The sequence below is a fragment of the Grampus griseus genome (genome assembly GCF_964374135.1).
Source record: "Grampus griseus genome assembly, chromosome: 2".
NCBI classification, from domain to species: Eukaryota; Metazoa; Chordata; class Mammalia; order Artiodactyla; family Delphinidae; genus Grampus; species Grampus griseus.
In genome coordinates, this window is record NC_139018.1 from 102,866,326 (window position 1) to 102,877,522 (window position 11,197).

Sequence of the window (11,197 nt, forward strand, 5' to 3'; positions counted from 1 at the left end):
TAGTCCCTAAAGTCCCTATAAGAGGGAGGCAGGAGGGTCGGAATCAGGAGAGAAGGCCATGTGACAACAGAAGCGGAGATTGGAGTGTGATGTGCTATGAAGGTGGGGGAGGGGGCCATCAGCCATGGAAGACAGGCGGCCACTAGGGGCTTAAAAAGGGAAGGAAACTGTTCTCCCCTCAGAGCCTCCAGAAGGGACCACCTCTGCTGCAGTGAAAACTGATTTCAGACTTCTGGCCTTCAGAACCAAAAAGGAATGACTGTGTTGTTTTAAGCCACCATGTGTGTGGTGACGTGTCACAGTAGCCGTGGGAAGCTAATAGGGTGGTGCTGTGAGAATGAGTAACAGAAGCCTGGTTGTGGGACCTTCCGGAGGAGGCGATGTTGGGAGTGAGAGCTGAAGCACGAATGGCATTCACGAGGAAAAGAGTGAGGTGAAGACACAGGAGATGGAATAGCCCGTCGCAGGAGGAATGTGACATGAGGCAAACTGCAGGGTGCAGAGGGGGCTGAACAGAGCGTGCTGGTGGGGAATGAGGCTGGAGAGGAGGTGGGCCAGCATGCAGGGCCCTGTAGACCGTGTTCAGGACATCTTGTTTCTTTCCCTGGAGCAATAAGGAGCTGTTGGAGGATTTTAAGCAGATAGGGTGATATAGTCAGATGTATATGTTAGTTTTTTAAAATGGCCTTGATCGCAGCTGGAAGATGGATCACAGGGGCTGAAGCAGAGATGGGGATGTCGGCTGTGGGGGGGCATTGTTGCAGGCGTCTAGGTGAGAGAGGTCTGCACCTAGGGGCTGCTGAGCTGTCTAGTTAAGGACCGTCTGATGTGTTATACTTTGCATTGTGTTTTAGTGACACTTTAAACTGGACTTGCCCCCACTGAAACTCATCTGCTGCTCTTCTGCTCAATCACAGAACCATACACTTTTCCCTGTCATGAATATTCATGAGCTTGGCATTTTCCTGCCAAAGCAGAGCCAGTAGTGACCATAGATGTGTATGTGTGTGTGTGTTTGTGTATTTGACTTATTATATTTTTTTAAAGATGACTTCAGTATGGAACTTGTTAGAGGCTTGTGGAAGTTTTAAATTTATTATTCTCCTGGTTCTTGTATCTCATTCTCTCCATGCTTAATGCCATTTTAGGGTTATGGCTGATTTAACAGGAATTCTCTTGTGAAAACCATGTTTCCTTTCCTCTAATTATCTGTATTTATATCATTACTGAGTTATGTCACTCTTTCTCATACATTCTGCAGTCTTGCCAAGTACAGAAAGATCTCCCATCCCCTTCCTTCCATTGCACAGGAAGAAAATAAACATCTTAGTATTTTTTCTTCCTTAGTAGATATTATTAGCAGTCATGAACATCTTTCTTTTTCTTCCTACAATTTAAAGTCCAGAAGTCTAGACACAAAGGCTGTTCACAGAGGTAAGGGGACCAAGCCTGGGGCCTGTGTAAGGTAGAAGGACAGATTAGAGTCCCAAAAGGTAAAACCCTGGTTGGATGAACTAGGAGAAAAAAAAAAAAAAAATTCCACAGAGACATCACAAGGAAACTTTCCTGTCGAAATCTTGATTCTGGGTAGAAGGGTAAAAGGCATTCCTTGAAAATTCAGAACCACAGTACAACTTTTACGCAGATATAGAGTTAGAATTCACGTTACCCAAGCACCTTGAAGAAACCAGAATAAGTAATTTCTCTTAGAATGATGTTGATTTGGTAGTGGCCCGAGATGCCTGGCAGAAACAAATACAAATACTCAGTCTTCAAGTCTTCCCACAGACATGAAACTCTAAGGAACATGAATGTACAGTCAGAAATTGTAGGCCAGGGGAGCTAAGATCCCACATGTCTCGCGGCCAAAAAACCAAAACATAAAACAGAAGCCAAAATATTGCCAAATTCAGTAAAGACTTTAAAAATGGTCCACATCAGAAATTGTAGGCCAACACAAGGAAAAAAAATCACATAAGTAATAGAGTGAGAAGAAACAACAATAAGCAGAATCAGACTTCTAAATACTGCATATATAGGAATTCTTGGATAAAGTGATGTGTGTGTATATACGTATGTATGTGTACGTGTGGGTATTCACACACATACACATTTTGAAGGTACAACTAAGGAATAAAAGCTTACCAAAAATGAACAGTCAGGGGAATTCCCTGGCTGTCCAGTAGTTAGGGCTCTGTGCTCTCACTGCTGAGGGCCTGGGTTCAAGCCCTGGTCGGGGAACTAAAATCCCACCAGTGACATGGTGTGGCCAGAAAAAAACCCAACAGCCAAATTGAGCTTCTAGAAAATATAATCATTGAAAATAAAATGTAACTTCTTGCCTCCCCTGACCAGGGAGCCTGAACAGTGACCCAGATGGCCTTGGAGTCCAGCTTATAACCCCAGAAGTGGAGCCCAGCCCATGGCCCCACTTGACTGCCGAGCAGAGCCTTGGGCTTTGCCCAAGCAAGGAACCCAACCAACAACCCCTCCTAAAAGCAGAACATACCCAGTGACCTTACCTGACTAGGGAGACCAGAGAGCAACCCCACTCAACCACAGAGCACAGCCTGCAGCTCCACCTGACTGCAGGGTACAGCAGGTGGCCCTGCCTGACCAGGGATCCCGGCTAGTGACCTTACTCATCAGGGGTGCACAACCAGCAGCCTGCCCGGTTGTGGAGCCTCAGGCCCCATCATGGAGTCATCAACCAGCACCAGCACTATGCTAGGGAACACAGTGACCCCACCGGACCAGAGGGAACTGCAGAGTCCAGCTGGTGGCTCCATTTGACTGTGTGACCCAGCTAGCAGCGCTGGGCTCCCTGGGAGCCCAGCCAGTAGGATCACCTGACCATAGAGCCCAGCCAGCAGTCCCCCACCACTCACACCTCAGCCCTTCCCAACTAGAGACCTAACAGACATATATAGAGCACTCCATCCAACAGCTGCAGAATATACATTCTTCTTAGGTGCACACAGAACATTCTCAGGATAGATCATACGTTAGGTGACAAAACAAGTCTTAACAAATTAAAGAAGAGTGAAATCATGTTAAGTACCTTTTCAAACCACAATGGTATGAAACTAAAAATTAATGACAAGAGTAAATTTGGAAAATTCACACATATGTGAAAATTAACACACCCCTGAACAACCAGTGGGTCAAAGAAGATCAAAAGGGAAATTCGAAAAATCTTGAAACAAATGAAAATGGAAACACAACATACCAAAACTTATGGGATGCCACAAAGGCAGTTCTATGAAGAAAAAAGAAAGACCTTGAGTAAACAACCTACCTTTATACCTCAAGGAATTAGAAAAAGAAGAATAAACTAAGCCCAAAGATAGCAGAAGGAAGGAAATGATAAAGATTAGGCCAGAAATAAATGAAATAGAGAATAGGAAATAACAGAAAAACAACTGGGGGGAAAATCAGTAAAACTAGTTGTTAAGCCAAATAGACACAACTTTAGCTAGACTAACCCAGACAAAAAGAAAGAGGACTCAAATAAATAAAATTATAAGTGAAAGAGGAGATGCTCTAACTGATAACACAGAAATACAGAGGATCATAAGAGACTACTATGCACAGTCATATGCCAACAAATTGGATAACTTAGAAGACATGAATAAATTCCTGAAACAACCTACTAAGACTGAATCATGAAGAAATAGAAAATCTGAACAGACCAATGATGAGAAAGAAGATTAAATCAGTAATCAAAAACCTCTCAACAAAGAAAAGTCCAGGACCAGATAGCTTTGTGAGTGAATTCTAACAAACATTTAAAGAAGAATTAATGCCAGTCATCCTCAAACTCTTCCAAAAAGTTGGAGAGAACCCTTCCAAACTCATTGTATGAGACCAGCATTACTCTGATACCAAAACCAGATAGACATTACAAGAAAAGAAAATTACTGGCCAATATCCCTGATGAACATAGATGCAAAAATCTCAAAATGCTAAGAAACCAATTCAACAGCACATTAAAAGAATCATACACCATGATCAACTGGGATTTATCCCTGGGATGCAAGGATGTTTCAGTGTACACAAATCAATCAGTGTGATACATCACATTAACAGAATGAAGGATAAAAATCATTCGATCAAAAAAAAAAAAATCATTCGATCATCTCAATAGATGTGGAAAAAGCATTTGACAAAATTCAACATCATAATAAAGACTCTCAACAATTTGGGTATAGATAGAATGTATCTCAACATAATAAAGTCCACACGTGACAAGCCCACAGCTAATCTAATACTCAACGATGAAATTTTGAAAGCTTTTTCTCTAAGATCAGAAACAAGACAAGGATGCCCACTCTCACCAGTTCTGTTCAACATAGTGCTGGAACTCTTGGCCAGAGCAATTAGGCAAGAAAAAGAAATGAAAGGCATTCAAATCAGAAAAGAAGAAGCAAAATTATCCCTGCTTGCAGATGATATGATCTTATAGAGAGAACTCTAAGGACTCCATCAAAGAACTATTAGAATAAATGAATTCAGTAAAGCTGCTGTGCTCCATGGTCAGTCTCCCAGGTTAGGTGGGGCTCCGTAGTTGGGCAGGACTGCTGGCTTGGCTTCCTGCCCAGGTAAGGCTGATAAGCTTTGTTTTTGATGATATGACCAGGAAGTTTACTTATCACTTCCTCATGTGTCCCATTGCCTGGCTTAGCAATAGGGCCACACGTAGCTGCCAGGGAGGCTGAGAAGTGTAGTTTTGACTAGGTAGCCGTGGATCCAGTTCACATTTGAGGGTTTCTTAATAGGGAAGAAGAGGAGAACAGATACTGCAGAGAATTGGGGGCTTCTACCACAGTGGGTGTTCATTTTATTATTATTATTAAGTCACATATATCCTTGTGTACTTTTATTACTTTCATAATAAAAATAAAAGGGGAGGCAGCAAGTGTGTGGTGTTATTTTAAGGTATGTGGAAAGGGAGAGTTATATAGGAATAGAAGTTGGGGGTTGTTTTTTTTTTAATCTTCTGTTTGGTTTAAATTAAGAAATATATCTGTATGGGACAAGAGCAATTTGGAGAACATTAGAGAGATAGGGAGCCAGGCTCCAGTCCTGGAAGGTAAGAGGGAGAAGCAGGAAGAGTCCAGGGCAAGAGGGGAGCCTGGAGGGGAGCCAGGCTACTGTGTCCTTTGAGCCAAGAGCACCCTGGACCCTCTGAACTGCACAGATTAGTACGTAGCGTGGCTCTCTGTCACTGTGTGACACCTTGGTGTCCACACTGTCAGCTCTGCACAGGTGGGAGTATTATTAGGTGCTTTTCTGTTATATCCTCCTTCTCTCCTCCCTTCCCAATGTAGCGCTAAGTGCAATTCTAAGAAAAAGGTAAGCATGTAATTCTGAGTGAGCTGAATTTAAAGCTGATATATTTCTGAAAGATTTGATAGTCAGAGACTGAGACTGTTTGATGTCATATTAAAATGGTTTTATGACTAACTTGCTCACTTCCTTATTTTAGATTTAAAGGTACAATTGAGGAACTCAGTAACCAGATTTTATCTGCACGGAATTGGTTGCAACAGGAACAAGAACGGATGGAAAAAGAACTTTTACAGAAAATCGATCAGCTTTCCTTTATTGTTAAGGAAAACAGTGTAGGTGTTGATGTTCAGCCATAAACATAGTAAAGTTATTCGGTGGGACCTGCAATGTTTGAATAATACCTCGTAACTTATCCACATTAAGCTGTTACAGTTGTCTCTTGCCTTAGAATCTCCTTCCATGGTTCATATTGACTCTTTGTGTTTGTTATAGAGAGACAGAGCACTTTGACTTGTTTTGGTTAACAAAGACTAAGTAGAAATTTTCAGTGCTTTCAGCTAAGACGAAGCCAAATCCAGACCTTCATGAACCAAATTGTCCAGCTGCATTTACAATTACATACTTCATTTAGTTTGTTTTAATTCTGCGATCTGGTAGAAACAGTGTTGACTGGATTTCTCCCTCCAGGCCCCTCCATCAAACTGTAAACCCAGTATGAGGTGTCACAGTGCAAGATCTAAACAATCCAGTTTTCTTTTCCATGTTCCTTCTCATTTTACCCCACTCTCCTGCAGAACTAAGGTTTGCAGAACTACTCAAAAATCATATCAAGGAAGCCTTGCATATATAGTATTCAATATCAGTACTTGGCAAGCAGTTGTTTTTTGGTTTGGTTATCTAGCCTGACCATCTCCCTCTCCCTTCTCTTTTCTTTCACTGCTTCCTCCCCTTGGACTTTGACGGAGCATAAGTGACTGGTGTAGATTGCATCTCTGGCTCTGCTCTCTCTCGATGCTGAGCTGTTGAATTGCAGACTGTGCACTGAACACGTCAAGAGAGTTTTGTTATGCTGTAGCCCCCTTACAGCTTGATGTTTGTAGTCTTGGCCTCTAAAGCTTGCCTGCAGACCCAGATTCTCATAAGAACCAAGCATAGTGGAGAGGAAAGGAAAGAAAATATTCTGTTTCAAATAGTTCTTTACATGTCTCCATATTTTTATCAGATCTCCTGATTTACCTAGATTCATAATAATACATCTGTAGGCTTCTAGGTCTTTGGAGCACTATTTTTACATCTAGATAGGCTTAATAACTAACAATAAACTCCAGGATAATGGTGACTTTAATATGATAGAAGCTTATCTATCTTTCACATAAAAGAAGTCTGGGTGTAGGAATCACAGGGCTAATGTGGTAGCTTGTCAGTCCTCAGTGACCCATGATCTTTCTGGTTTAACTCTCTGCCAGTCCTAGAGATTGACCCTTGTACTCATAGTTCAAGATGGCCGCTAGAGCTCCAGCCATCACCTCTTAGTTCCAAGAACAGAAGAAAGAATGAAGAGGCAAGGATATGCCTCAGCTATTTTTTAACTTTTCCTGGAAGTTGCCACATACGTTTGTACTTATATCTCATTAGCCAGAACTCAATCATAGGGCCACAGCAAACTCAGGAGACAATAGAAAAGGTAGTCTTTACTCTGGGTGACCTTATAGCCAGCTGAAAATCAGGGCTCTGTTATGGAAGAGGGGGAGAATGGATACTGGGGTGAGCACCAAGCAACCTTTGCAATTCTGTTCCCTGCAGATTGTTCTTAAATGGTATTATGACTGATGCGAATGCATCGGACTCTTTGGAGTAATCGAGTGCCATTCTTATCGTGGATCTCAGGGAGCCAGTGAAAGGGACATGGAGAAGAAGCTCAGCCAGATGTCAGCCAGACTGGACAGAATAGAAGAGAGTCAAAAGAAGAATCTGGAGGTGCAGAGGACAAAACAAGAAGAGGAGAAGGTGCACGGGCGAATCAGCAAGCTTGAGTTACAGATGACCGAGGACATGAAGGAAATGAAAGCAGAAGTTGATGCGGGTAGGCCAAAAAGAAAACGGTTCTCTGGGTCATTTTCTGTTTGATCTAAAAGCCAGTGAATTAATATTACCCTACAACTACCACCAACCTGGCTGATGAAGTGTCCTTAGGTGATTTTCTAAGTAGCTGTGGTATATTGAACGAAAATGTTGCTTCGTAGCCAAGGACGTGAAGACAGACCTCGAGAGACAGGCAAACAAACCTAAAATCGCTTAGCTTGGAACTGATGTACATTTTCTTTAGTGCCACCTGCAGATTCTTTTCTGATCCAAGCCGAGGTCAATATGCCTCAGAAATAAGCATATATCTTTTTTTTTTAGGCTTAAATACTTTATTCTGTATTTACTAAATGTGTCTCCCATGCTTATTTGATCCATTATATAATCTAGCAACAAAGAACTAGACAATATATAGGGAGTAAGACAAAATGAAATCTTAACAAAATTAAAGAGGATATTTTTATTCTTTAAGATTAAATACTATTAAAACTAAAATGCATTGTTTTCTTCTCTGTTAAAAGCATTTTATATGTATCTATATAAAGCATATATCTTTGAGGGGCCTTTGAAGGCTTATTTTATACTGCTGGCAATATCCCACCGTGGCAATGAATGATTTTCCTCTGCTCAAAAGTCCACAGGGCCCATGCCTCCACACTTGTTTAGAAGACAGTGTTAGAGATGATTTTAAGTTCTGAAGTGCTGCCAGGTAAAGGAGGGATTCGATTTATCCTCTGAACTCAGGAATACAGAACTGGGACCAATAACTGGAAGTTACCTGAAGACAGACTTTAACTCAGTATGAAGCAGAAGTATCTACAGTTAACGGTCCTAGGAAGACGCGGGTGCTTTGTGAGTCTCAGAGCTCTTTACTGAAAGTATTTAAGTGAAGACTTGTTGACCATGGTCAGGGAAGAGAAGACAGACGGGTAGTGTGGGAAGGGGAACTATATTATCTCCTGATTCCTTCCAGCTTTCTGGTTCTGTGAATTTTCTTCATGGAATTGTTCTATTTGGGCCACATGGAAATAAAAGTAGTTAGTTATCCCAAGAATAATTTTGTTGTAACCACCACAAGGTCACTATTTTATTTAAGGAGAAGCTGCCATTAAATTTATGAATGTTAGAACTTGTGAAGATAAAAATGAATTTTCTTTCTTGGTCTTTTGGGTAGAATATGGTAGATGAATATTTTATTGATGGTTAACTTTGCATCATTTGCTGAGTGGATTTATTGTCAGCTATCCAGCATATCACTGAGGTTGTGAATAGTTAGTACCTAATAAGAAATGCATAGGAGCCTTTTAAAAATTAAAAATACTGACTTTTTCTTGTTACGAAAACAAACTTCTTAGTGGAAAATCATAAAGCACACAAAAAAAATAAACCCTCCTATTACCCAGAGTTCTTTTTTATGTGTATTATCTTTCTGTACATACAGGATATATATATATATGCTTTTCCAAATACAGACTCATGCAATACATGCTGAATTGTAACCTACTCTTTTATTTAGTAATATGTTGTATCTTTTCATTCAGTTAAGGACATTATTTTTTTAAAAACTCACTCATTTTTTATTATTAATATTATTATTATTATTATTTTGGCTGCACCACGTGGCTTGCGGGATCTTTAGTTCCCTGACCAGGATTCAGCCCAGGCCCTCGGCAGCAAAAGTATTGAATCCTAACCACTGGACCACCAGGGAATTCCCAACAAAATTATTTTTAATAAGGAGTTTTTATACTTCTTTTTCATGAATTGTTACATAAAGAAAATTTTCTGAGAGAAAACTCTAAATATGCTAAAGAAGACAAGATGTTTTTGACACTTATTTTAAAAACCAATAGGGAACTTCCCTGGTGGAGCAGTGGTTAAGAATCCACCTGCCAATGCAGGGGACATGGATGGGTTCGATCCCTGGTCCAGGAAGATCCCACATGCCGTGGAGCAGCTAAGCCCGTGCGCCACAACTACTGAGCCTGCACTCTAGAGCCCGTGAGCCACAACTACTGAGCCCGTTAGCCACAACAACTGAAGCCCGTGCACCTAGAGCCCATGCTCTGCAACAAGAGCAGCCATTGCAATGAGAAGCCGCGCACCGCAACGAACAGTAGCTCCTGCTCACCGCAACTAGAGAAAGCCCATGCGCAGCAACGAAGACCCAAAGAAGCCAAAAATAAATAAATAAATAAATTTTTAAAAAACCAATACGAATATAGAATAATACAAAATGACCTTTTGATTGGGAATTTTTTCTATTTTTAGCTTTTTATTTTGAAATAATTTCAAATTTAGTAAAACCATTAAGACTAGTCCAAAAACTATACATCTTTCACTTAGAGTCACCAATTGTTAACACTTTTGAAATTTGCTTAATGTGTGAGTGTGTGTATGAATATAAGTTTTTTTCCTAAATCTTTTGGGAGTAAGTTGCAGAAGCCAGAATATCTTTTTACCCCTATATTATTTCAATGTATATACCCTAAGAACAAGGACATTCTCTTAAGTAACTATGGTACAGTGCAATATTGATGAAACATTTTTCTTTTTTTTTTTTAAGGAATTTTGCCTTTTTAAAAAAAATTTTAATTAATTATTTATTTATTTTTGCTGCGTTGGGTCTTTGTTTCTGTGCAAGGGCTTTCTCTAGTTGCGGCAAGCAGGGGCCACTCCTCATTGCGGTGCGCGGGCCTCTCACTATCGCGGCCTCTCTTGTTGCGGAGCACAGGCTCCAGACGCGCAGGCTCAGTAATTGTGGCTCACGGGCCCAGTTGCTCCGCGGCATGTGGGATCTTCCCAGATCAGGGCTCGAACCGGTGTCCCCTGTATCGGCAGGCAGATTCTCAACCACTACGCCACCAGGGAAGCCCTGATGAAACATTTTTCAATACTCAATTGTCAAGTTTCACCATTGTTTCCTTTACAGCAGACCTTCCCCAATCCAGGTTCTAATCCAGAATCACGTATCATATTTAGTTACCATGTTTCTTTATTTAGTCTCCTTTAATCTAGGTCAGTTCCACAGTAGTGTTGTCATCATTAAAGAGCACAAGCCAGCACTTTGTGTGTCCCACAGTCTGGATCTGTTTCCTTCCTTTTAATGAGATTCAGGGTGTGCATTTTGAACAGAAATGCCACAGAAGTGATGTGTCCTTCCCAGGGTTTTCTTATCGAGGATACATGATGTTGGTTCCTCCCAGTGTTGGTGAAGTTAGCTTTGATCTCTTGGTTAAAGTGGTGTCTGTCAGATTTCTCCGCTGTAATATTTCCTTTTTCCCTTTGTATCTATCTGTAGGGAGATACTCTGAAACTAGGTAACTATCCTGTTTCCCATCAAACTATTATTCCAGTAGTTTTAGTATCTATTGATATCTTTTGCCCAGATCAGTTATTACTATCTGCTGTAGGTTTGATACAGGCTTGTTTTTTAATATTGACTCCTATGAAATTTACCTCTTCTTGAAGGGTTTACAGCCATCTATGAAAGCATAGGATCCCTCAGGCAAGTTCTCGAAGCCAAGATGAAGCTGGACAAGGACCAGCTACAGAAGCAAATCCAACAGATGCAGAAGCCGGAAGCTCCAATGTGAAGGGACTTGGGACATGGACCTCAAAGGTGGTTTTGCCAGTGGGGCCGGGAACTGGATACCTCTGTAGCCAGGCTGTACCTGCATTCAGGATTGTTCTCTTCATGGCGTGCATGTGCCGAGAAATGTGTTTTCATGGTTCTAAATGTTTACCTGGAGTCTTGAGAACACTCTCTTTAAAAGTATTACGTACAGTTTTTACCACTTTATTCCACTTCTCTAAATTCAAT

The 11,197-nt window shown here is 41.0% G+C and overlaps 1 protein-coding gene across 1 annotated transcript in view; it reads left to right on the forward strand.

The window, feature by feature from the left end:
- Positions 1-10,970, forward strand: part of FAM81A (family with sequence similarity 81 member A) — a gene marked incomplete at its 3' end in the record, with an annotated part of 76,640 nt that extends 65,670 nt beyond the window's left edge. Inside the window, exons 7-9 of the mRNA XM_082648145.1 lie at positions 5,489-5,624; positions 7,180-7,375; positions 10,846-10,970. Of these exons, the coding sequence (XP_082504271.1) occupies positions 5,489-5,624; positions 7,180-7,375; positions 10,846-10,970 (457 nt within the window). The remainder of the gene's footprint in view (positions 1-5,488; positions 5,625-7,179; positions 7,376-10,845) is intronic.
- Between the last annotated feature and the right edge of the window lie 227 nt (positions 10,971-11,197).